General features: G+C 56.2%; 1 protein-coding gene across 6 annotated transcripts in view; it reads left to right on the forward strand.

The window, feature by feature from the left end:
- The window catches only part of RAB11FIP5 (RAB11 family interacting protein 5), a 36834-nt gene that overhangs the window by 5461 nt on the left and 5214 nt on the right, over positions 1 to 26159 (forward strand). Inside the window, exons 2-4 of one of the 6 annotated variants that reach the window (XM_044918948.1) lie at positions 15020 to 15456; positions 15572 to 16271; positions 23103 to 25076. In XM_044918948.1, coding sequence (XP_044774883.1) covers positions 15020 to 15456; positions 15572 to 16271; positions 23103 to 25076 — 3111 coding nt within the window. Of the gene's footprint in view, positions 1 to 15019; positions 15457 to 15571; positions 16272 to 16623; positions 16717 to 17330; positions 17354 to 21234; positions 21710 to 23102; positions 25077 to 26159 lie in introns of those variants that run through there. The other 5 variants (XM_021699234.1, XM_021699237.1, XM_021699236.1 and 2 more) reach the window with 5 other exon arrangements.

Below are 26159 nucleotides of genomic sequence, written 5' to 3' on the forward strand. Positions count from 1 at the left end.
CTTGCTCATGGAATTCTAATGTCAGAGCTAGCAGAGAACTTAGCCCTGTGGGGACTGAGGCTGGAGAGGGGTGGGGCTCTGTGTGGTCTCTGTTAGGCCCTGGCAGCCCACAGAGCTGTAGGATTTAGGGTAAGGGAGAGATGGCATTTGGGGCCCTGTGTGCATCCCCGGGTTTCTGTGGAAGTGCCTGTGGGGTTTTAGAGAGAGGGACATTTCTGCTGGGATAGGGGAGGGGGCCTCAGGTCTTGTCTGTGGACCTGGAGGGGCAGTCTCATCCAAAGGCTTTTCTGGAGAACCTACACAGAGGCCTACAGGGGCCACTGGGTGGGGTGGGGTGGGTTCAGAGGAGGGGAGGACGTGGATATCCCAGCCTGCATGCCTAGAAGGTGTGGCTTTGCTAGGAGGATGAACCCCACATTTGGAGGAAGGGCTGTAGGCAAGTGCTGTATTTTCAGGCCTTGCCAGGGAGCGCTGGAGAGGCTCAGAACAGACAGAGCTACCGGGCTTAGCTGTGGTCAGGGGCGCCTCCTTGAGGAAGAGACATACACCACCCTGGCAGCACGTGGCACTCTGTCTTGGGGGGCTGTTATTGCCTCGTTAGCGAGGCATACCATCCATGAAGCCCTTTCTCTGTGCTGCCACTGTTCTAAGGACTTACCTTAGCTCACGGGAACCCCTTGAGGTATAGGTACTGTTACTGGGTTTAACAGTTGGAGAAACAAAGGCACAGAGAGGTGAAGTGACTTTTCTAAAGGCACACAGTAGAAGGCAGAGTCAGGATTTGGACCCAGCCACCCAAGCTTCAGATTCAGTGCTCTTCATCACCACTCTGTGCTGCCCAACCTCAGCTTCCCCCCATATCTTCCATGAGCTAGCTCTGCATAGGACCAGGGCTCGGCCACTGCCCTCCTGAGGGTTTCGCTGTCCTCCCCAAAGCCCATCTCTGTGGTTAGCCCCACGGTAAGCATGGCCGGCTTCTCCTGTGAGAGGCCTTGGCTGACTGGGGTAAGTGTGTTTGAGCTACAGCCCCGAATCCCGTTGTGTCTGTCTCCTGGGGCGGGGGGTGTTGCAGGGTACTTGGGGAAGGACGGTATCAGTGCCACCAGAGTGTGTCTCAGGAGCTGGGGGGAGGCCTGGGAAGCTCTGCCTTGGCCCTGGGCACCCCCCCCCCACCTCCGGGGGAGATTTGCTCCCATTGGCTTGTGCAGTAGAGCAGAGCTTGGGAGCATCAGCAGATACAAGACTTCCTGACCTTTCTCAAGAATCACATGCTTGTTTTACTGTGACAGAATGCTCTGAGCCATCTAGGGCCTAACAGCGATGCCGTCATTTGGTTGTGTTTTTTTTTCCTTTCAATATCTAGGAAGCAATTAGGAGGCAACCACTGTGCCTAGGTCAGGGCTTTGGAGAAAACAAGAGAAATAAATGTATAGCCCTTTCCCTAGAAGGGCAAAATATGTTTGAGACAAGACTTACCCAGGAAGGATAATTAACCTACAGAACAGCTTATACAAGTGTGAGAGAAGGAAAAGATAAGGAGAGAACTCAGCAGGGTTGGAGTGATCAGGGTGGGTATCCTGGGGGAAGCAGGTCCTGGATCGACAGCTGAAGCTGTGATGGAGGCTGGGAGAGGTTCAGAGAGGGAGACTGCCTCCGGAAGGGGAAGTGAGTGTTTCGGGGCTGGGCCAGGAGAGGGAGTGGAGGGGAGCCAATCTTCCTTTCCCCTATGCCTCTCTCAGCAAAACAGCCTGACTTGAACTTTTTTTTTTTTGAGTGGTTCACCTGGTTCAAATTCTTAAGGTACAGAAGGTATGCAACGAAAAATCTCCCTTGCCCTGACCTTGAGTCATCCAGCTCCTCTCTTCAGAGGGAACCAGTATTGCCAGTTCTTGGGTATCCATCCAAAGTTGTTCTTTTTTTTATTTAAAGATTTTATTTATTTATTTATTCATTTGAGAGAGCGAGAATGAGAGAGAGAGAGAGAGAGAGCGCGCACATGAGAGGGGGAGGGTCAGAGGGAGAAGCAGACTCCCCTGGTGAGCAGGGAGCCTGATGCGGGACTCGATCCCGGGACTCCAGGATCATGACCTGAGCCGAAGGCAGTCGCTTAACCAACTGAGCCACCCAGGTGCCCCCTCATCCAAAGTTGTTCTATGCATTTAACGTTGGTTTGCAGAAATGCAGTGTTGTCTGCGCACAGGTTATACCTCTGATCAGCTTGACTTTCCCACACAGGAAGTTTGTTTATTGTTTGTCTCCGCCTGTTGTGTGTCTAAACCGAGACCCTGGCTGGGGGGCCAGGCACTACTTAGCTTTGTCCTCCGTGACCCAAGACTCTTGTTCTGGGTGAATGTGGGTTTTGGAGCAAACTGGGGAGGGGGTGCGATTAAGTAGAATTTCTTCCTACTCCCCACCCCCCATCTGACCAAGACCACCTGGGAGAGGTCATCTTGCTGGTTCTCTCCTTCTCCCTGGGCAGGGTCATCGCTGGTTGGTCCTGGGCTCCCGTGCTCCCGTGGGGCTGATGACAGCTTATAAAAGGCCCTTGATAGACAGTGAACCCAAATCTGTATGTGTGGTTCGGCCTATTTTTCAGAGTGCTTTCCTGGCATCACCTCATTTCATTCTTCCCTGAGGGCAGACAAGGTGACCCCCATTTTTTACAGATATGGAGACTGGGGTCTCAGGAGGTGAAATGACTTGTCCAAGATCACATGACTTATGTGACCAGCTCCTGCAGCTAGATTTCTGATTCCCAAGCGCCGTGCTTTTTCCCCTACTTCGTGCTTTTGGCTGTTACATATTTTCTGGTGCTATCAGGGTGGTTAGACTTGTCTCTAGGCATTTTAATAGCTTTATCTCTGCCAAGTGAGTATGGTCACCGGCCAGTCTGGGGCCAGCTGACAGCGACAGACCTTCGGAGCCCACAGCAGGAGGGGGCAGGAGGGGGGCAGGAGGGGGGCAGGAGGATTGGCTGAGGTGTTTGTGCCTAGGAGGGAGGGAAGCTGGACCTGGCTGGGTTCTGAGGTGAGTTGAGCAAGCCATGCTCACAGAGGCTGGGGTGGCTCATGAAATGCTGGTTCTGGGCTCCGAGGATGCTTGAGTAGGTGATAAGAGGCATCTCCTGGCCTGATAAGAGGCAATATCCTGCCCGAGGACTGGTTCTGGCTTGCAGTTTTGCTGTAGATACCAAATCAAAGGGTGGGTTTGATTGTGTGTGTGGGGAACCAGAAGAAGATCGGCCTGAGGCCCCGCAGGCCTCCTGTCTGATAGCGCACTAGGAGGAAGGCTTGGGTGGGGGATTTGGAGAGGAGTGAAGGTGTCCGATGGAGGAGACTCTGGGGAGGGGTTTTTCCAGCTGTCCCCCCTGATCCCTGAGTACTCACAGTCTTTGTTGTCACTTCTCCCTGCCCCTCACTGCACTGGCTTGTCTTATCGCCCCACTTTTCCAGGGGTGAAATGGCGGCTTTAAACCCTCTTAGTAAGTCAGATCCATGAACTAGAACCTGAGTCTCTTGTCTTCCCACTCTGCCCTTAAAATATTTTTTTTTCAACTTATTTTTGGGACTAGCTGAGCCCTTGACAATGCCATCTCCTTCATCCAGCAGGTATTGGAAAGTGTTCCATATATCAGGCCCTGCCCCTGGGTTTGGGGGAGAAAAGGTGAGTCGCAGTCCCTGCTGTCGCTTCTAAGGAGGGAGAGTGCAGGGCCGAGGTCGCTGCCGGAGGAAAGGGGCCCCTTCCACCTTCCCCATTGCTCCTGTCCTAGTTTAGGATTCTTTTTTTTTTTTTTTTTAATTCCTGTTCTGGACTGTTATCATAACTGCTGCTGCCTTTTTATAAACCAGAATGCCAGTTTATTAATTTATGATGAGAAAATATTATACCTGCAGAGGCGTAAGGAATTGTTCAGGTCAGCACAGCCAGGGGACCTGCCCTGGCTTGTGTTGGCTCATGCCTGTCACCCCTGCCTTACCTTGGTGCTGTCCCTCTCCCTGCTGTCCCACGCTCTTCCTGCAGCACAGTGTCCATCAGGCCCTGTCCTTGTTTGTACCCTGTAGCGCGCTCTTCGGGGCCCAGAATAGTGTTTGAGGCCCTCTCCTACCTGCCCCAGGGCACCTTTTTGCCTGACTTTCCTTGTCAGCCCTGGCATCTGCATATTTTATTCCTTCCACCTGGAATGTCTTCCTAACCCAACTCCTTGCCTCTTCGCTCCCCATTGCTCAAGGCCCAGTATCAATGTCATGTCCTTCACGACCCCTTCCGAAATCATCTTACTACTTTAATTCGCTTATGCAGTTTGTGCATTTTTGCGGTGTCAGTCGCTTTCCTTGATTTGTGTGGCTATCTTATTTCCCCACCAAGATGCGAGCTTCTCAAGGACTCTCCCTTCTTATTTCTGGCACATACTTGGGAAATGTTTTGAGTGGAGGCCTAGTCGAGGCCTCCCATGGTTGGGTGGATTTCATGGGCCAGAGCCCTGTGCCTCTAAGAGGGATGGTGTTGGCATCGGGCGCCAGGCCCTGTGCTGGGGTGTGGCAATGAGTGGGCAAGACTGAACTCACCAGTCAGCACAAGGCTCAGAGACCAGGGCTCAGTCCTAGGACAAGGAGAAAAAGCCTGTGTCCTGGCCCAAGGCTACCCCCCGACCTCTGGGATCTAATGGAAACTGCACTGTTAGTCCCAAGTGGGACCAGAAGGAGAGTGTCAATGAGTCAGTGCTCCCTAACATAACCATAATGTCCTTATCACACACAAAATCAACAGTTCCTTAATAATCCTCTAGTGTCCAGTCCACATGCGATTTCCCCTGATACCAGAACTCTCTCTTCATAGGTGGTTTGTTGAGGCAGCATCTGGACAGGGCGCCCATTCTGTGCCTGGTTAGGCCTCCCAGGATGACAGTCTTTGTCTCAGACCCCTACCCCGTGGATGGAGGAGCTGGGTCACTTGTCCTTGAGGCTGTCTGACACTGTGGCCCAGGCTGAGGAGCTCCTTCTGCTGCTCCTCATCTGGGTTCTCCAGCCCCTGAGCACTAGTTGCTGGGTCTGCAAGGCCGGGTCCCCACACCCCGCCTGCAGGCAAGATTCCTTCCGTGTGGGCCAGGGCGGGGAAAGCCGCTCCAGGGCCTCGCTGTCAGTGTCTCTGTCAGTGAGGCCAGGTGGAGCAGCGGGTCCTGTTACTCCAACGCCGCCATTATGAAATTCGCCATCACCGTGGTTTTAGCATTCACGGATGAGCGCTGCCGTGGTCCCCAGTTCTGCCTTTTCCTCCATATCTCTCAGGAACCTGGCAGAAGGAAGAGCTTTCCCTCTCAACTGTTTGGTCACTCTGTGTAGGAATGGGCAGGATGGTGCCGTTCACTGAGGAATACCAGGAATGGCAGTTCTTTGTCATTAGTTTTCCATTAGTGATGACTTTCAAATTAAAAATCCACCCTGCCCCATGATGGTGTGCCTGATACTAGTTCTTTACAGGAAACACTGCAGGAGTTTCCTGCCAGAGCAGAGATCTCAGGGCCTCATGAGCCCGGGAAGGTGGGAAAAGGTAACTCGTCTCTGGGGCAGCAGGTATCTTGAGGGCAAATGATATGCTCTGTACAACGTCGCTTGAAATGGCTGATGGCTGGCCTGGAGTAGGAATACGGGGGCAGATAATGTGAAGGATAGATATTTTGGTGTTTCCTCCTGCAGTTTTCCCCAACATCTATTTTTTGGGTTGCCTATCCTCTCCACTCCAGAGCCCCGCAGCCCCCCGTTTGTACTAACTCTCCAGATGGGGAGAGTGAGGCCAGGAAGGGAGAACTGGATCAATATATCTTTCTCTCCTTTGTGCTGGCTCCTCACTTTCCCTTCTGGAAGATTCTCCAGCCAGTACATCAGTCAGGCCTCTTAGCTTCATTTGCCTCGGGGGTTGGGGTCTGATGCCAGCAACTGTCAGCTCTGCAAGACCCCCCTCATCGCCAGCCTGTCAGTAGCCTGAGGTGAGACCTGTCTCTGGAGAGGCCCGGGTGGCATCTGTAGCCATCAGGGAGAAACTGCACCCCTGATGGGTTATAGCTGTAGCAGGTGAGGATCAGGTGAGGAGCTACCCCTGGGACGTGAGAGATTGGGGTTTTGGGGTATGAGCAAAACACACTTGCCTGCTCCCTAGCTAGCACGTGCACTTGGCTGTTTTTGTTTTTCTGGAGTCACCTTCACTGGCATGCAGGGTATCCGAGGGTTGGACTGAGCACTGTAGCGTGACGCTGGTGAGACTCCGGCCCTTGAGCCAGCTTCTGGCCCCTGGCCTGGCCCTCCCATGCCCCTGGGTAGGAAGTGGGGAGCAGTGCCTCTCCTCTGCTTTGAAATCTCAGCCTGGGTGCCATGTGGTGGGGCAGGAGGGGGAGACCTGCCTTTCTGCTGCCTTTGTTCCCTCCCTACTCTAGAGCAGATATTCTTAGCCCTTTTTGTGCCATGGGCCGCTTTGGTCTCTGGCTGAAGCCTGTAGGCCCCTTCTCAGAAGAAGACCTTCAGATGTGTAGGATTACAAAGTACACCAATGATATTGAAGTTCATTTATCAATATATGAAAACATTTGCTACAGTAACATGTCCTTTATCCCTGTGCTAAGTGATGCAGTCTGGTGGTTGTCTAATAACGTTAAAGTTCAGAGTACTGCTGAGTAGAAACCATATTCTGTGACTTCTGCCACAGCTGTAATAGGATATGAAGCTGTCTGGATTCTCTTAGTGGCACACTGACAGGTACTTCTGCCGTACTGTCACTGTTGCAGAAACTCATAATTGGCAGAAATGCTAAATTTCAGTTAGAGGTTAGGAGAAATAAAGATGTAACTTGTCTTCCATCTAACACATACTCCTGCCCTAGAGAAATAAAGGGGTGACTTTGGATTCTTTGGTTGGGCAGGGACATGGGGTTTCTTGCCTGTGTGTGTGTGTGTGTGTGTGTGTTGTACTTGCAGAGAGGGGCAGTCTAGTGCACTGATGAAGGTCAGGGGCTCTGGAGTCAGGGAGCTTCAGTTCACATCCTGGCTTTCTTGCTTACTGATTAGAAGTGTGTGACTTAACCCAGCCAACTTCTCTGTGCCCCCGTGTCTGCGTCAGCAAAAATATGTGAGCTGACACTCGTGTGGCATTTCTCGTGTGCCGGGCCCCATTCTCTGAGTGCAACACAGCCCACTTCGTCCTCATAGTGGTCCTGTGAGGAGAGTGGACATGTGTTACACACCCCCCCCATTATAGATAGGGGCGGAAACAGAGGTACAGAGAGGTTAAGTGACCTGCCCAAGGTCATACAGGTGGTGGGGCTGGGACTTAAACCAGGCAGCCTGGCTCCAGAGTCCATGCTGTAGCCACCCTCAAGGTCTGCCTCCCACACCCACCTCACAGGGTTGTTACGAGGACTAGTAAGATACCCGGTGTGGTGAGTGCTTCGTATAGTGCCCAGCATATAATAAGCGATAAAGGAGAGATGTAGCTGTTAATGGTGATGAGATTCGGGGGCGCCTGGGTGGCTCCGTTGGTTAAGCATCTGCCTTCGGCTCAGGTCATGATCCCGGAGTCCTGGGATTGAGCCCCGCATCGGGCTCCCTGCTCGGCAGGAGGCCTGCTTCTCCCATACCCCCCCCCCCCCCCCCCCCCCCGTTGTGTGCGCGTGCACATGCACACGCACTCTCGCTGTCAAATGAATAAAAAAAATTAAAAAAAAAAAAAAAGATTCGTGTCCTAGTGATGGGCTAGAGTGGGTTCAACACCCAACCTCCTTTCATCTACCTCCATTCACCAGGCTGGGTACTTCCCATATCTGGCCGGGTGCCTACTCTCTCAGGGAAGTGAATGAGACTCTTCACTCAGAGATGGGAGATGAGGCTGTCAGGATTAAAGAAGGCCCCCTTTTGGAACTGTCCCCTTTAAGCCTGACACTTGGGGCTTCTGCCCTCAGAGGGCTCCTGTTGGGGGTGGTAAGCTGGGAGCACCCTCTTTGCTTTTTGGGAGCTCCTGGTCTCATGGGTGAGACCCATGGGTTTGTAATGAGAGAAACGTTACACAGTTGTTGAGTTGTGAACAGGCATGGACAAATTCCTGGGTCAATTTATAGATTAGTTTGTTAGTTCATTGAACAAATGTTTGAGGGTCTGCTGTTTTAAGTGCTGGGGATGCAGAGATGAGCAGAATACAGTTGCTGCCTGTACAGCAGAGGAAGACAGATGGCACAGAGCCACGAATACGTCGTACATCGTGGTCCTATGTGGGACGTGTGCGCACACGCACACACGATATCAAGTAGTGTTAAGTACACTGAAGAAACAAAATAAGGCAAGGAACACTGGCAGCGGAGGGACTCAGGAAAGACTGAGGAGGTTCAGATGAACTGACGCCTGATGTGAGTGAGTGAGTGAGATCCGGGCCTGTGTCTCAGGCAGAGGGAGAAGCAAGTGCGGTGGCTTTGGGGTGGAAACAAGCCTGACAGGTTTAGGGACATCAACAAGTGGGATGAGTGACTCAGAGTCAGAGGAGCCAGGACTCAAAAGATGGGACCTTTCCACCATTCTGAGGAGCAGGGTGTGATGTTCCTGTTTGCTGGTGGAGCAGGGAAGCAGGGGATTGTCACGTCCAGCAGGGAGATGGTGGTGGACTGGACTGTAGGGGGGACAGGGGTGAAAGGGGGAGAATTCCGGATATAATTTGCACGTAAAGCCAGTAGAGTTCACAGTTTAGATGCAGGGTGTGAGGGGAAAAAAGAGACAAAGATGGTTCCTGGGTTTGGGGACTGAAACAAATGATGTGTGGGGGCCCAGAAGGGGCGCCATTATTTGGATCATAGGCTGAATTGGGGACTGGTAAAAATTGGGGATGAGTCAAGTGTGCCCCGGCCTGTGTGTCATGGCCCCTACTGCCACTGGTCTCTGATGGGAGCCACTCTGGTTCTGGCATATGTGAGTTTGACGTAGGCCCTAGGTCAGTTACGGTGTGTGACAACTGTTAGCCCAGCTGCGGTGTTCCCTGAGAGACAGGTGGAGGTGGTTGGCGGAGGAGTAACTCAGGCCAGAATCTTGGTAACAGGTGGGTCACCTAGCTCCCCACCCCTTCCATCCCGCCTTTGTCCTCTGCCCCCAGGGTATAGGGGGTTGTCTAGCAGGGGAAGAGGCTAAGGGCTGAGTCCTAAGTCCAAGCTGGGCCTGCTGAACTTTTGTCAGCCGCCTTGGGAGCTTGGGGGAGATTTGGCTGATGAGCAGGTGGCCATTAAGGCTTCTCCATGGTTCTGCGCCCCCAGGAATTCTGGACTCTGATGGCCACTGGGGGAGGCTAGGCTGCCCTCAGACAAGGTTTTAATGGCCTGGGAACAGGACAAAACCCCAAGGTTGCCTCAGTGACCTTTCAGGGCTGCATCCTCCTGGGATTTTGTCAGCATCTGTGGTGTACATCTAGGCCTTTTCCAGCCTCTGTCCCCTCAGGGTGTCCAGAGGCCTGAGTGTTTGCATTCAGCCATATAAGAAATGCTACATCTTTTTTTTTTTTTTTTTTTAAAGATTTTATTTATTTGTCAGAGAGAGAGAGAGGGAACACAAGCAGGGGGAGTGGCCGGCAGAGGGAGAAGCAGACTCCCAGCTGAGCAGGGAGCCAGATGCGGGACTAGATCCCAGGACCCTGGGATCATGACCTGAGCTGAAGGCAGACGCTTAACCGACTGAGCCACACAGGCATCACGAGAAATGCTACATCTTAAAGGTTAAGGGCATGGGCTGGGATTTAGGCATCTTCATGTTCAGGTTCCAGCTCTGTTGCTTACTCCCTGGGTGACTTGGGTAAGTGACAAACCTCTGTAGGTTAGTTTCCTCAAGCACAGAACGGGGATAATGGGCCTGGCCTCCTGGACTGTGTGGATAGTAAAGGGGTATAGAGCCTGGGATGCGAGCGTGCCGGAAGGCTAGCTCTGCCTGTTCTCTAGCCCCATCACGTGTCTCCCCCCCCCCCCCCCGCCCCGCCCCAGCCACGTGTGGTCTGCAGCAGGGCAGGCATCCCCTGGAAGCTGGGTGGAAATGGAGCCTCTTAGATGCCCACGGCCGCAGATCTGCATTTTAACCAGATCCAGTGACCCTTTTGCGCTTTGCAATTTGGGAGACACTTCGGAAGAGCAGCATCCAAAGCAGTGCATACCTCTTCAGGAGCAAGGGATTTTCTCTTACTCCTCCTTTCCTATTGGTGCCCCTCATGGCTTGACTGCCGATGTGCCTGGGACAAGTCCCATATAATAATCTTCTTTGTTGAACCCTTGTCTCCTGAGTGCGTGTTGCCTGGGCCTTGGAGCGTTCATGTGCCCCACCTACCACGACTCTCACACCATCTGAGAGTAAATGGGAAGTGTTGGCTGTGTGCTGACCGGCGGCCCCAAGAGGGTGGTTTCCCACTGGATGGCTGAGGAAACAGAGGTTTAGGGAAGTAACCTGGTAAGTGATGGGGCCAGGGTGTGCACTCAGGATGCAGAGCCCAGCTCTTAGTCACCGTCCTTTGCTGCCACGAGCATCTGGATGGGAGCTCCAAGCAAGGAATGGGCAGAGCAAGAGGGAAGCGAGAGGGAGTGCAGGCAGGGAGTCACGGAGGTCTTGTAACATCCCAAGATTTCCTGCCATGCACTGTTCATTTACTTTGTAGCTCTGTACCCTGGGGGATACTCAGTAAGCATCTGCGGGGGACCCAGTCCAGCTAGGGAGACCCCGGGCACCCAGAGAATGACAGTCCCAGGTAGCCATGGAGCAGAGTGCAGCCAGGTCTGGCTGTAGAGTGAGTCTGGTTCAAAGTGCATGTGCCTGGTCAGGAGGAGGGATTGGGCCGGGCCAGGATGGTGCAGCTGTGAGATCTTTCTAGGGGAAGTGGGACTTGGGCTGGGCCATAGGACCCTGCAGTCACGTTCCCCATGGGAGCCCCAGTTTGTGGGGATGGGATGCCCAGTGCCTGTTTGCTCTGGAATCTGCTGCATGTGGGGCTCTGTAAGGAGAAAGTCTCCATTGCTTCACGAAGGGATCATCAGCCCATGCCGGCCATGTCTGTGGCTTTCTAGCCTCCAGTGGACTCCAGTGTGCTACAGTGCCTGACAGGTCCCGGATCTCTTAGGGGGCCATCTAGACAGGCGGGAGGAAGCAGAAGCAAGGGGTCGAGGGGAGGGTTGTAGCCTTTGTCTGGGAGCTGGTGGTTGTGGGGCCTTGCCATCCCAGCCTGTGTGGGTCACACTCCTGGGAGAAGGCCTGCTCTGGTTGAGTCCTAGGGCACCCAAGGTGCCTAGCAGGGTCCAGTTCAGTCCTGCCCTCGACTGGTAGGGAGTTAGATAGGTGACAGCGGCTGGGGTCCAGATGCCATTCTAAGCCTAACTCTGCTCTGGATAGGGGAGTCTCAGAAAATGGTAAGGAAAGTCTTTTCTCTTCACTCCGGCCTTCCTGAAAAGCAGGTCAGAGAGAGAGAGAGAGAAAGAGACAGACAGACCCAAATTCCCTGGGGAAGAGCAGGAGAAGCAGAGAAGCAGAGATGGCCTTATAGGGAAGAGGGTGGGGAAGGGCAGGGAGCAAGGATCCTGGGCAGAGGACCTGAGTGTCACCATGGGCTAATGATGCACCCTCCCTTCAGCTGAGGGGGTGGGAGGGAGAGGCCAGCAGCCTATTCTGTGGCTCAAGCAACTGAGGAGATAAGATAGGAGCAGGCGTTTTCTTTTGTCTCTTTTCCCTATTGTGACAGAAATGTATGCTCCTTATAAAAAATTCAGACTGGACAGAAATATTCTATGTAGGCAGTCATTGTTCCCTGCAGCTTCACCCCCCTCCCTCCCCGTCCCCCAGATAGCGACTGTTAATGCTGTGACGTGCGGAGTGAGCAGCTGGGACTGAGGGCCCCTGACCTTCATGCCCCAGCAAAGGATGTGTGTGCTTGCCCATTCCAGTTACCCAGAGCCTAGCGGGCTGGGGTGGAGTCCATACACTTCTCTTTTTCTCCACCTCCCAGGATCTTCCTGTGCTACATAGGGCCTAGTCTAGGTTTGGGGAAAGTGATTAGGGCTCAGCCTTTAAAGAGTTGAGTGTCAGGCCCAGGGTGGGCATTGGTTTGAGAAAGTAGGGGTGTGAGGATGTTGATGCAAGCTGGTTCATTTTTCTAGTAAATCTCCCTTCCTTCCTCCCATTCCCCACCCCCCCATGTGACGCATCCTCTCACCCATTGCCTTCAATCTGTCTCTCTTAGCTCTCTTCTCCCTGCACCCCTCCCACCCTCCCCCTGCCCCTGCTTACTACGAGAGCACAGAGATGTGCACCCACACTTGGAGCACGGCCCTCCACCCTCCCTGGTTGTGCCGCAGCTGCCCAGTAGATGGTCTCTCAGGTCTAGGAGGGAAAACCAGCAGCCCTGGCTCACTCTGCCCGGGCCATGATGTGGGTCACCCAGGAGAGGCCAGGCGCATAGCCCATAATGGGCACACAAGGGTGCAGTCTTGATGGACGCTCCCAAATGGGTGCAACTGCATGTGCCCCTGGGAAGACTTTTTTTCATACAAAAGATCCCCCACTCCCAACCTGTTTATGCCTGGGAAGCTCAGGGAGCTGGTGCTGTGGGGTGGGCAGATCTCAGGGTTGGGCGGTGACCACCGTAGCAGACTGAGGCATGTGGGGGGGGGGGGGGGTGGGGGGGGGGGGGTGCCCGGGGGGGAGGGAGGGGGGGGGGGGGGGGGGGGTGTAGCGTGTGTGTGTGTGTGTGTGTGTATGGTATAGTGTGCAGTGCTGGGGGTGGTTGTGTGTGGGAGGGTGGGTAGTATGGGGTATATGTGGGTGCGGTGTGTGTATGTACTGAGGGACTTTGAGCCCTTCGGTGACCGATCTGACCATCTCCGCCAGGCTTTGTTCCACCTTCATTCTTTATTGGCTGGATCTAGAATTCTAGGCCGGAAAACTTTTCCCTCACAATTTTGAAGGCATGACTCCATAGGGTACCCAGTGTTGTGAGTGAGGATCCAGTGTTATTCTAATTCCTGAACTTACAAACCTGTGCCCCCTGTTTGGAAGCTTTCGGGGTCTCCTTCTTCTGCCTGGTATTCTGGAACCTCACAGTGAGACCTGTTGGCTGGGTCTTTCTTTCTTTGTCCCTTGTGCTGCATGCATGTGGCCCTTCTGGGCTGGTACTCATGTCCTTCAGGTCAGGAAAACTTTCTTGTATTATTTCTTGCCCAGTTTCTTCCTCCTGGTGCTCTCTGTTCCCTTCCCTCTCCCCTACCCCCTCTGCTTTTTTAAAATTAATAGAGGTTTTATTTATTTATTCATTTATTTATTTTTTAAAGAGCAGCTTTAGATTAACAGAAAAACAAATGGAAGGTACAGAGAGTTCACATATACTCCCTAGCTCTGGCCCTCCTCCTTTCTCCCCCACCCCGTCTTTTCTTCTTTTATTAACATTTCACATTAGTGTGGCACATTGGTTACAACTGATGAACCAATCCCAATGCATCATTATTAATTAGAGCCTATCGTTTAGAGTTCACTCCTTGTGTTTTATATTCTGTGGGTACTGCCAAGTATATAATGGCATGTATTTACTGTTACAGTATCCTACAGAATAGTTTCACTGCCCTAAAAATCCCCTGTGAGTTGTTGATTTTCGGCCTTGCTCAGCCTTTTTCTTGTTTTGTGGATGGTAGAGAGGACTCCCAAGTCCCTCACACAGGGGAGCAGACTCCTTTCTCTTTCTTGACTTTCCAGTTATTTGGTGATAGACCTCCTTGGACTGACCTCCTATCATCACCTCATCTTTGCCCTTCTACTTCCTGGGAGATTTCCTCCAACTTGTCTGGAACACATCCTTTGAGTATTGTATTAAGCTCTAATGTGCAAGGGAGGTTACACACTCTGGGTGTTGGTGTGAGAAAGGGGATCGATTTTCAGTCACTTCTGGTTCAATTTCTCTGCGGAATCTCTGTGCTCACATTTGTAGGAGATGGGGTGGGGTGTGGCCTGCTGAGTAGAATGGGAGGGGACCCGGGTGGGGGGTGTCTAGCTGCTCCACACAGATGCTGTATGCTGCTGCTGGCCAGGAGTCTGGTCAGGCAGCAGAGGAAAGAAGAGCTCCGTGCACACCCCTCCCCTGGAGGGCGGGCTCCACCCACCCTGTGCAGTGCTCGTGTGTGTTAGGGGTCTCTCTGGGAGTGTGGAGTGGGAAGACCATGGCCTTTGGAGTGATGAAAACCGGCTCTCCGTCTCCTCTCTTCTTCCTGCCTGCCTGTTCTTGGATGAGTTACTTTACCTCTGAGCCTTGACCTCCTGCTGTATAAAATCAGGGTGGTGGCTCCGACGCCCCAGTCTTGTTGTAAGGTATACATGGGAGTGAGCTGAAAACCCGTGTAGTCCGTTGTGCCACACACGGGCTGCTCAGCAGATGCAAGCGCTCTTGCCCCGCCTTGGCTCTCTGGCTTGAGGCCCCTGTGTGCCATTGTGTGCAGAGCTGTTCCTGGTGGGGTCTGGATGAGTCAGGGACTGAGATGTGTGTACGTGTGTGTCCTCGTGTTCCTGGCCCTGGGCCTCTAGATGAGCTGTTCTTTCCTGGGCTCGCTGGTGGCTCAGAGCAGAGCTTTGGCTGGGACGAGCCGAGGAGAAATGTGGGTAGGTCTGTGTGCCCCAGGGGCCTGGAGGGTTAAGAGCTCCTCCCACACCCAGCCTCACCCCATTGGGCCTCAGAGTTTCAGACGGAATGGGGAGGGGCAGAGGGGAGGTCTGCGAGCTCCCAGAAAGGGGGATGGGAAGGTGGCATGAGTGGTAACTGCTGCGCTGCCCGGTAGCACCGAGGGGACTCCCCTACTCAGGGTGTGGTTTTCATCCCAATGGACAAGTTGTAGATAGTTTCTGGGCTATGCCTGTGGCTCAGAGGGCTGGGCCTGTGTGTCAGGTCAGGGCAGGAGCCTGTGGGAGAGGCTGTGGGAGGTGCCCGGCACCAGGGGACGGCGGGCTCCCCGGGCCTGTGGCCGGAGCTCCACCCCGCCCCCCTTCTTGCAGGTGGTACAAGCTGCACTCCAAGGCCGGCAAGAAGGAGAAGGAACGTGGGGAGATCCAAGTCACAATCCAGTTCACTCGCAACAACTTGAGTGCCAGCATGTTTGACCTGTCCATGAAGGACAAGCCGCGGTCCCCTTTCAGCAAGATCAAGGACAAGATGAAGGGCAAGAAGAAGTTTGAGCTGGAATCTGCCTCCGCCATCCTGCCAAGCAGCGCCCTGGAGGACCCCGAGCTGGGCAGCCTGGGCAAGATGGGCAAAGCCAAAGGCTTCTTCCTCCGCAACAAGCTGCGCAAGTCCTCCCTGACGCAGTCCAACACCTCGCTGGGCTCGGACAGCACCCTGTCCTCGGCCAGTGGGAGCCTGGCCTACCAGGGCCCGGGCGCTGAGCTCCTGACCCGCTCCCCTAGCCGCAGCAGCTGGCTGTCCAGCGAAGGGGGTGAGTGAGCGAGGGCCCTGCCCCCCTGGGGGGCAGATAAGGGTTCGGGGGTGGCCCCGGGCTGGGAAACAGGCTGCTCCTCCTGCTGCTAACTCCGTGGGTGCTTCCTTTTCAGGCAGGGACTCCACCCAGTCCCCCAAGTTGCTCACCCACAAAAGGACCTACAGCGATGAGGCCAGCCAGATGCGAGCGGCTCCACCCCGATCCCTTCTGGACCTCCAGGGCCACCTGGAAACTGCCTCCCGCTCCTCACTCTGCGTCAATGGGAGCCACATTTACAATGAGGAGCCCCAGGCCACCCTGCGGCACCGCAGCTCCATCTCGGGCCCATTTCCACCCTCCAGCTCCCTGCACGGCGGGTCTTCCCGGCCCACCGAGGAGGGGCCTCGGGCCACAGATGACTCCGGGGGCGGAGGCAGCCGCAGTACCAGCAGCTCAGAGGTGCCGCCCGGACCGGAGGAGCCAAGCTCTCAGGCCCAAGTGTTGGCCCCTGGCGCCAGCCGCTCTGGAGAGGAGGAGGGGGCCCAGCTCCCCGAGGCCAAGCCAGTACAGGTCGCCACACCCATGGTGGCCTCCTCTGAGGCTGTGGCCGAGAAGGAGGGAGCCCGGAAGGAGGAGCGGAAGCCCCGGATGGGCCTCTTCCACCATCACCACCAGGGACTGAGTCGGAGCGAGTTGGGGCGCCGCGGCTCTCTGGGGGAGAAGGGGGGTCCCGCCCTGGGGGCCTCCCCCCACCACACATCCAGCGGGGAGGAAAAGGCCAAGAGTAGCTGGTTTGGCTTGAGAGAAGCGAAGGAACCAACTCAGAAACCCAGGTATGTCCCTGGCCAAACCAGCTTTGCTCCTCGGGGAGCATGCTGGGGCATTTCCAGCCTGGATCCTGGGGCAGGGAGGACGGAGCAGATGGGGCCCTCGGGCAGGCTGCTGGGGCTCTGGCTTTGCATGGTTGAATGGTGGGGGGGTACCACTTCCCCAAGGCAAGGCTCGTTGTTGGCACATGGACACAGGTAAGTTGCAAGGGCGCAGCGCTCTGGGGGCCCTGTGGATTGAGGAGTCCAGTCTCCTCATGGGTTTCCCTTCCTGAGTTGGCACGCCTACCCCCTGAGGGAGGGAGAGGAAGGGGAGAAAAGCAGGGAAGGCCATTTGTGTGAATTCTTTGCTTCCCAGCTCCACCCCTTGCCCTCTGGCCTCAAGGTCAGGAAGCCTTGGCATCCCCATCCCAGCTGCCCCAGCTGGCTGTGTGACCTCTTCCTCCTGAGAGATGGCCATCAAGTCATTGATGCCCCCACCCCTCTCTTCATGTGCTGAGTCCCACCCACGGAAGGGATGCAGGAGTCCTGGAGCTCAGGCCCTGGGAAAGCTCTCAAGAGAGTTCTGATACTAATTAGGATTCTGCACCCAGTTCCACTGTGGGGACTGGTTTCCCACATGCCCAAGCTGTTCTCTGACACCAGCTGGATGCCGTACAATTCAACTCAATGCTGACACTATTGACCCGGAGACGCATCAGACCCCACATAGGCTCAGTGCTACAGGATTGAGCCCCACCCCCACCGGCCACTTCAGATGCCTGCCGAAAGTCAGGTCGTCACATTGCTACTGACCAACCGGCTATAGATCGGAGGTTCCAGTGACCCCCTCCTTCCTTGGGTTTGATTCATTTGCTAGCGTGGCTCATAGAACTTGGAAACATTTTGCTTACACTGGTTTATTATAAAAGTCTGTAACTCAGGAACAGCCTGATGGAAGAGATGCACAGGACAAGGTCTGGGGAAAGGGCACAGGGCTTCCATACTCTCTCCAGGCACACCACGGCCCCTGCATCTCCACGTGTTCATCAACCCCGAAGCTCCTAAACCCCATCCTTTGGAGTTCTTATGGTGACTTCCTCACACAGGTACGAGTGATTAAATCATTGGCCACTGGTGGTCAGTTCAACTTCCAGCCCATCTCCTCTGCAGAAATCAGGGTTGGACTGAAAGTTCCACCCTTCTATTCACGGTTGGTTCCCCTGGCAACCAGCCTCCATCCTTAGGGTCCTTTCAGGCTTTTTAAAAAGTGACCTCATCAACACAAACCCTGTTGTGGTGGAAAGGGGCTTGTCATGAATAACAAGATGCCCATTTCACTTTTCTGGCTCTGAAGCATTTCAGGAAGTGAGGACAAGAGACCAAATATTAAAAGATGCTCTTATTGCTCAGGAAATTCCAAGGGTTTTGGAACCTGTGAGCCAGAAACTGTGGACGAAGACCACATACATACGAGAAGTACACCTTTGGTCATTCAGATAACCGAATCGCAGTATCCCAGCCCCGGCCCCCACCCTGACCCTTGGTCTCCTCCTAACTCTGACCATCAGAGGCTGCTGCATTGTCCAGCAGGGTGCAGGGAGGGCCGCCAGGCGTAGGTCCTAGGAGCAGATGTCCCTGCTTCCCAAGGGCCTGGGGCCTGCGCTGGACAGGCAGTGTCTGCAGCGGCCCCCGCTAGTTTGGCCGGGTGGCTGTTTCTGCTCTCAGTGAGCCTGCCCCTCCCCTGTTGACGGGTCTGTGGGCAGGAGGTGGGGTACAAAGGCTGGGCACGGTGCAGAAGGGTGAAGAGAGAGGCTCCTACAGCCCCTCCCCAGCAGAGGGAAGAGGATCCCGTGGTCCTGGTTCTTTTCTTGCCCTGTGGAATTCGAGTCCACTGAGAGGGTTCGGGGAGAGAAATGCCAGGCCTTTCTGGGTTCAGGCCTGGCCACCTGGCAGCCCCCTCCCGCCCCTACACCTCGCAGATGGGCAGGTGGGGCGGATCAGTCTCTGGGTGATGCTGCCCTCTGCCTCCCTGGCTAGGTACATCAGCTTCTGTTCCTGCCGCCCAGCCCCTACTCACCAGACCCCAGGGGAACTGCTGGACACCTGCAGCCGAGGGGAGATGGGGAAAAAGGGGATGGGCCTGTGGCCCCGTGACAACTTAGATTTGTGGGTGGTACTATGGAGGGAGGTGGCAGGAGGCCTGGATAGGGCATTTGCTGGGAGGAGCTGGGGGGCCTGGGTCAGATGGAATGCAGACCACGGGCTCAGTGCTGTTGTCTAGGGATCATCTCAAGGCCTTCTCCAGGACAGACAGATGCTGGGGGACATCTCTCGTGAGGTCATTTCTGTGCATGTGCCCAGGCTTTGGGCTCAGACCCCTGTGGGCCATTACTTTGAGTGATGTTGGGACTGTCCTCACTCCTGCTTACAGCCCCTGTTTTCCTTCTCCTGTGTCTCCATGTCTCCCAACTGCCCTTCAGAGTCAAGTTGGGTCACTGATGGACATAAGGAAGCTGAGGTTTTTGCCCTTCTCCTTGAATTCGGAGCTTGTCCTCAGCAGGATGGAGGGCATCCAGGGATCTCTGCCCTCCCTGGGGTTCATCTGAGGGCGTAGGCCTCAGGGGCAAGAGTTCTTTGGGTAAAGTGGGCGGCCTGGACAGGCGTGAGACCTGGTCATTGAGCCCGTCGGCATCACCCAGGCTCTGGGCCTTGACAGAGCCAGGAAGACGGCCAAGAACAAATGACTGTTGGTCCTGGCCTGGAAGGCATGCTCTGGGCTTTTGAGGCGAGAATGAGAAGTGAGCTAATTCACGGCAGGAAGCTGTAGGTCAGACACCCAGAACTGGAGTGACTGAAGGTAGCTGCAGGTTTCTGCTGGGGCTCCAGCGTCTGTCCACAGGCCAGAGGTTCTGGGTGCCTGTGCCCCCCGGGGCTACCTGTGCGGATTGCTGGGTGTTCCTCACTGGAAAGGGCAGCGGCGCCCTCTAGTGCTCCCACGTGGCACTGGTACCCCACAGAGAGGCCTGAAGCACTATGTGTTGGGTGCCCGGTATCCAGAAAAAAAGCTGCTGCTTTTGGAGAAGCCAGTGGCTGGGAGACAAGGAACAAGGGTATGCAGGGCTGAAAAGATGGTCCTTATTTTCGTCCTGACTTGGCCCTTGTCTGGTGGGTCCCATGGCTGTGTGTGTGCCTGGGTGGGGGAGGGGTGGCCGTAGTTGAGACTAAGGTCTGGGCCCCGTCCTCTTCACACTAACCATAGAACCCTGTACAGTAGGGGACCAAGTGTGGGATGCAAATATTTTTTAATTGGGGTAACTGTGGTACAACATGGGGGCAGGTGTATTGTGGTGGCCTTTGGTGGTCTGTGCATCTATCCCAGCCCCTCACCAGAAGTAGGACTTCGAGGTCCCAAGGAGCCCGGAGTGTGCAGTGGCTGCTGAAAGCTCAGAGTCTCAGTGGCATTCCCCGTGGGGTCAGTGAGGGACATGACATGTGTCCGGTGACCTCGAGTTAGTGTGGCCATCCATCCTGTTGGTGCCTGTTTTCCTGCTATAGTTAATATTGCCCTTTTACCATATTAAAAATGTCCTGGTTTGGAAGGCAAATTATGTGGTATCCCTATTAGAGCTTCCTGGGCCCCTCTCTGTCACCTCATTGTGCCCAGATGGTGGGGGAGGATATGTCCAGTCTCCTGGACACCTTTCCTGGGCATCAGGCCCATCTCAGGAGGGCAGCAGGAGCTCCTGCCTTTGGAGGGATGGCTGAAGGGCATGTTGGCTGGGGGCATATGCCTCGAAGGCTGGCTTTGGCCTCTTGGGGGACTGCCTCGTGGAGAGCCTTTGCAGATCCACATGCCACCTTTGGGACCAGTGCGTGGGAATGAAAAGGACACACAGCTCATGTCAGCCTAAGGAAGAGCTGTCCACCAGTGGAACCTGGACTCCAGCTACAGAGGTAGCCTGGTGATGCTGTCAGTCGCTCAGCCACGGCAATGTTTAAGCGGTGGGGGCTGTCAGAGAGAAGGGGTGATTCCTGCATTAAGGGGCAGGTTCTACCAGTTGTCTAAGGTTCCTGCAGGCCCTAAAGTTTTATTCCCTCAGGTTGCGGGGGCAGAGACATTTGGACTTCTCATTACTTCCCCCAACTTTGTTCCTAAAAGAGAAGCCAAGTCTGTATATGCTGAAGTTTCCTGTGCATGGTGGGGGGATGGCACTGTGCTAGCTGGCACAGTGGGCCCTGTCGTCAGAGCATAACCTGCAGATATAACCACGTATGGGAATGGTCTCTGATCTGTGCCAGATGGACTGCTAGGGAGGGGATATTTTAAAGTGAGAACCTTCAAGTGTGTACCTGGTGTGGAGCCAGGGCAGGGGAGGTGGGGGGGGAGCGGGGGGGTATGTCACTGGGTGGGAGGGATGGACGGGATGCTCTCAGAGGTGCCGCCAGCTTTTGGGAGTCTGCTGGGCCTGGAACCTGGAGTCTCTTCCTCTAGGGAGAGCCCTTCACTGGTTCCATACCAACGGGTTTGTGTGTACCTCTGGGGAGCCAGTGGAGGGGAGGGTGCTAGCCTTGCCTGGGGGTCCCAGCCTACTTCCCTGCCGCTCTCCTGCCCTGCAGTCCTGATGGCCAGCCAGATTGTTGTCTGACCGCAAGGGTGAGTGGGGCCAGGCCAAGGCTAAGCGGGGAGGGGGGAGTGTGCAGAGCTAAGCCAGGTGCTGTTTAATGATGATGGAGTTCTCTTCCTTCAGACCCCTCTGGTCACTTGTCACAAAGGGGACTGGAGAGAGAGGTGGCTCAGAGTAGCCCTGTTCCTGGGGGCTGAGTCCTGCTGGCAGGGTTGAGCTGTGTCTGGTATGGGTGCTCCAGTGGGGTGGGGGGGCAGGCCAGGGGCAGGGACTTGACCCACATGGTGGTGGTCCATTGCTCTCCTTGGTCCCCGAGGTCGGCACGAATGCCTGGGTCTGCCTGTGGCCAACTTGGAGTAAAGGGGGAAGGGATGTTTGTGGGGGTTGGGACTCTAGGCCCAGGATTTGACCTCTTTCGGTATCTTCACCATGTCAGGACCACAGAGGCAGAGAAATGCTGAGAAGCCTGGTGGGGTGGGAGTCAACAGGACTCTCTTACCTTCCCGCCCACCCCCACACCACAATCTCTAGGAGGTGGTATGAGGCTGAGAAGTCACCCTTGGATGGGGAGTTACATGGCGAAAGAGTCAGGAGAGTTTCTGGAAGCTGGATTCTTAAGAGAAACCCAGGGTTTGGGACCTGGCTGTGCCCTGCCTGTGAGGCTGGGACCACTGACTCAGAGACTATCTTGGGAAGCCCACCTTTGCAGCTGGTTGAACTGGACTCCTTCCCATTGCCTGCCCCGCCCCTCAGTGTTTCTAGACAAGCTAGCCCGGCCTCTGCCCAGCTCTGTGTGTGGCCTGCTCTGTCTGGGCCCCGGTCCCCAGAAGAATCCTGGTGAGCTCCAGCCTTCCTGGCCTCCTTCCTGCCCCCCCCTCCCCCGCCCCTGCCAACCCCAGGCTGCATTCCTCACTGGCTGGCTGTAAAGCCTGGCTTCTGCCCCCCACCCCCACCCCCGCCCCGGGCTTGCCCCCAGTGTTTCCCTGTGAGACGCAGCAGCTTGAGTGGAGAAGATGAAAGCATAGGAGTCCTCAGGACGTTCACCTGGGCAGGGATCAAGGGATGGGGGTCTCGGGGCATAGAGTGGGGGCTAGAAGATGTGAAGCAGGCAGCAGGCGAGGCCACCCAGGTCTGGGCCTGACAGGTGGGCTCAGCCTCAAGACAGCTGCCAACCACTGCCAGAGTGCTAAAACTGGGGCGTGGGGTCCCCCTTTTTACCTGCACTGTCTTCCCGGTTTTCTGTCTCCTGGGGTTGTCCTGGGGAAGCCAAGAGCTCTAGTTTCAGAGTCTGCTCGTGCCCACAAGTCAGCTGTGCCCCATAGTCGAGGTGTAAGCACAGGGGATGCCCCCTCCCCCAGCGGTCAGCGAGTGTTCTCCGGTGTCTGTGCGAGTGTGGGTCCACTGCCACGGGATGGCTTTCCGAAACAGGGGAGCCAGTGGTCAGTCTGTGTGGGGGCCCCGAAGAGGCCCCTGGTGACCTCCGGAGTTGCCACTGCTGCTACATTCCAGGCTTTGTCTCCCCAACAGGGCTGCTTTCGAGGCTGGCCCGTGGGTGCCTTGGGGGAGGGGCACCCTCTGGTGGGCGCCTAGCAGGAGGTAGCCTTGGCAGTGTCTTGCTGCCCATCTGGGCAGGTGATGGTACCCCCTCCAAGAAACTAGAGAGGCGGGTTCTTTTTGTGTGACACCTTGTCGTGTCTGATGCCTGCCCCGTTCTTACCTCGTGTTTCTGCAGGGGGTCGGTAGAACCCATCTGTTCCCGTTGTCAGAATCCCAGGGGCCCTGCAGGGTTCTATTCGCCCAGCCGGATCTCTGGGCCTGGCCTTTCTCTGGCCTCTTTATCCCCTCCTAGCAGCTAGTATTTCTTTCCTCTCTCGGTCCTTAAAGGGATATAAGAGACTTTCTGATTGGTTGTGTGGACGTAAGTCTGGTGTTGAGTAGAGTCTTCAGCCTCTGGGCCCGTGGAAGAACACTTGGCTTGGGCTGGGATCCTGCCTGTAAACGGGATTAAATGAGCTCTGTCCAGCATCTTCCTCCTTGGGCATCCCCTAATGATATTACGTGCTGGGGTCTTCCCTTGGCCCCCTGGCCCAGCGGCCTGAGCCCAGCCCGTGTGAGTGTGGCCTTTGGTACCTGGCCCCAGGCAGGTGGGGGGCAGGCGAGTGATGTTCAGCAGGGCCGTTTCCGGTCTTGGCATTAACCAGGAGGCTCACGGTTTTGTCTCCCTCCACAGCCTGGACGTGTCTCCTCAGGTAGAACCTGACCCAGCTGCTCTTCCTCAGCACCTCCCCTGCTCCCCCTGTGCTCCGGCCCTCCCCACTCCTGCTCCCACCGCTGCTCCCATGCTAAGCACTAACCTTTTTGCAGCCGCCTCCCCCGCCGCTGTCACTGCCGCCTCAGCCGCCCCTGAAGCCACCCCATCTGGATTCTTGGGTCTCACCAACCCGTTCCTCACCTCCATGCAGAGCAACCCTTTCTTCGAGGAACTCATAGCCGACATAGCACTAAACTGTCCTTCACCTGCTCCCTCTCTCCCCAGTGCCTCGAGGGCCAGCCCCACCCCCCTGGCCTCCCCTGGGAAAGCCCCGCCTGAGTGGGACGACACCTTCAACGTCTTTGCTGCCAGCTGGCTGCGTCCAGAGGCCAGGAGCAAGAGCCTGGCCCCTGCAGGAGGAGTGGGGCTGGAGGTGACTGGGCTGCAAGAGCAAGGCCGTGGGGCCATGGCAGTGAAGGCAGCTGAGCCCCGGGGGGCCCCTGGGGGAGGAGGAAGAGGCGGGAGCGGCGTGTGGCTGGAGCCCAGGGTTCCTTTGGACTTGGGACTGGACCGCCGGAGCACCAGTGTGGCTGACCCGGGGCCCCTGCGGTCGGTAGGGGCCAGCCTGCCCTCTACGTCCGCCCAGCTGCACCCGAGAGCCTCAGACTCTGAAGCAGACAGGGGGTCGCCAGCCCCAGGAGTGGAAGCAGGGCAGAGTCCGGCAGACAGCGCAACGTCTCTGTTTAGCTCCCCTGAAGTGATCAGTGTGTGGGAAAGGCTGCCTGGCCCAGACGACACCCCTGAGGCCCAGGAGGTGGCCTCCCAAGGCGAAGGCCAGCTTTTGCACGAGCTCAATACAGTCGACGATGCATGGCCTTGGGATGTGGTCACCATTTCTCCTGCAGCTGAGACGTCCTCACCAGTCCTGCGGGGAGAGTCTGATGAGCTGCCTCCTCCCCAGATGCAGCCAGAGTCACCAGAACCTGTGAGCCCTGAGGGGAGTGAGGAGCCTCCCCCCCCGGAGCCAGAGCCAGAGCCCAAACCTGAGCAGGTGTCGGACCAGGGACCACAGCCCAGCAGGCCACCTCCCAAGCCACCACGCCTCTTCACGCCCTCAGATTCCCAGGAGAAGGAGGAGGAGGCAGCAGCTATGGCGGCGGCTGCAGGGGGGCTGAGAAGCAGGGGGGCAGAGACAGGAGGAGAAGACAACCTTCCAAGTTCACTGGTTGCTGGGCCACAGGAGGCCGAGGAGGAGGGCGAGACACCTGGGTCAGAGTCTGACAGCCATTCTTCCGGAACCCTGCTGGGTGGGCCAGGCCTGGAAGATGTAGTGGAGGGTGCCAGCCCTCCTGTGTCTGGGCCCTCCTTATCCCTGCCCACCAGGTGCCCTGAGGGTCCTATGCCCATACCCTGTTACTCAAAGAGCTTGGCTCCTCAGAGTCAGCAGATCTGGGGGGCTCCGGAGAAAGGAGAAAGCCCTGAGGGTCCTGAGGCCCAGAGCCAGGGACCAGTAGGAGAGGGGCTTGGGCCCCTGCCAGATAGCTCCCAACACACTGACCTCTGGGCCTCAGAGGAGGATGCCTTGAACCCCTTCTTGTCTCAGGGGAGCCAGGACCCCCCCAGTCTCCTGTCCACATCCCCTCCAGGGTCCAGGGAATCTTCCATCCTCTCTGGTCCAGAAGAGCTGCCCACTCCCCCAGAGCCTGCTTTTCCACCACCCCCTCTCCCGCCCTGGGCCAGCCACCGCCATGGGGGGCCCAGCCCTCCATGTTCTCCTCTGCCTGGAGCTCAGCCCCTGATTTCTTCCTCCCCAACCCCTGGGGAGCCAGCCGCCTCCCCTGGGGGCTCCCCTGCCCTACCTGGGGAGGACCACGCTGCAACCACCCCAGCCTCCCCGCTTGTGCTTCTGCCCTTGGAGACACGACCGGCTGAGGAGCCACAGTCCAGTGCCAGGTGAGCTGTCACCCTGAGAATACTCTGCAGGAGGAGGTGGGAGGAGGCGGGGCAAAGCAGCCCAGGGGCTGAGGTGTTCACATTCCAGCCGCAGCCCTTCCAGGGGCAGATGAAGGGCTCCTTCCCCCTGCGGCAGGAGAAGGGAGGCTTTGAAGAAAGGAGCCCTTCTGTAGTACCGGCCCTGAAACTGTGTCCTCTTTGGGTCCTTGGACAAGCAGAGTGCCCCACAAACCAGGGGTTTGAGGTGAAGGGAGTGGGGAATGGAGTGGACAGAGCCGGTGTAGGCTGGCAGGGGAGGGGGGAGGAGAGCTCAGGCACTCAGCTGCAAGGGGCGTTGGGTGCCGGGGGCAGTGTGGGGGCCACAGGGGAGTGGGCTGTGGAAGGCAGAGAGCCAGAGGAGGGACCAGTACTGAGGTCAGTGGGAGAGAAAGCCCAAGAGCTGTTTAGAGGACAAAAAGAAAAATGAAACGACCTCGCCTCTGCCCCCAGAAGAAAGGGTCTGTAGCCCCATCTGGCGCCTCATTGGTTTGCGTCTGCGCCTTTTCAGGGGGTGGTCCCGAGGTGCTTAGGACTGTGCTGGGTCCTGGATGCCTCTGTGATTATGGTCAGTGTGGCATTGGTCTGTTTGGGAAGAATGTGATGAGGCTGTGACCTCACCGGGTTGACTAGTGAGGGGTGACCAGAGCTGAGGTCAGGAGACACAGGTCACTTGGGGTTGATGGGGGCAGCGAAGTCCAGAAGGACGCAGTACCCTAGGAGCCCTGAGTGAAGAAGTGGGGGGAGCAGAAGGGGCTGCTTTTTCTGCTGAGCAGGGCAGGGTGAGGGTCCTGGACTGGAGCCTCCGCCCACCAGCTCATCCATGTAGTCATCCAAATTCACTGCGCATCCACTGTGTGTCAGGCGCCGCATAGAGAGGAAAGACACTGTCCCCGTGGTAGGTATGCCTGGACAGTTCCCAATCTGGTGAGGAAGACAGAAGTGCCCCGATGAGGAGCTGGCCCAGGGCGCCCGTGCTGATACATGAGAAGTGGGAGGGAAGGAGTCAGGGCTACCCGACTGTGCCAGTGGCGGGCGGGGGGGGGG

This window comes from Neomonachus schauinslandi, chromosome 10, assembly GCF_002201575.2.
Source record: "Neomonachus schauinslandi chromosome 10, ASM220157v2, whole genome shotgun sequence".
NCBI lineage: Eukaryota > Metazoa > Chordata > Mammalia > Carnivora > Phocidae > Neomonachus > Neomonachus schauinslandi.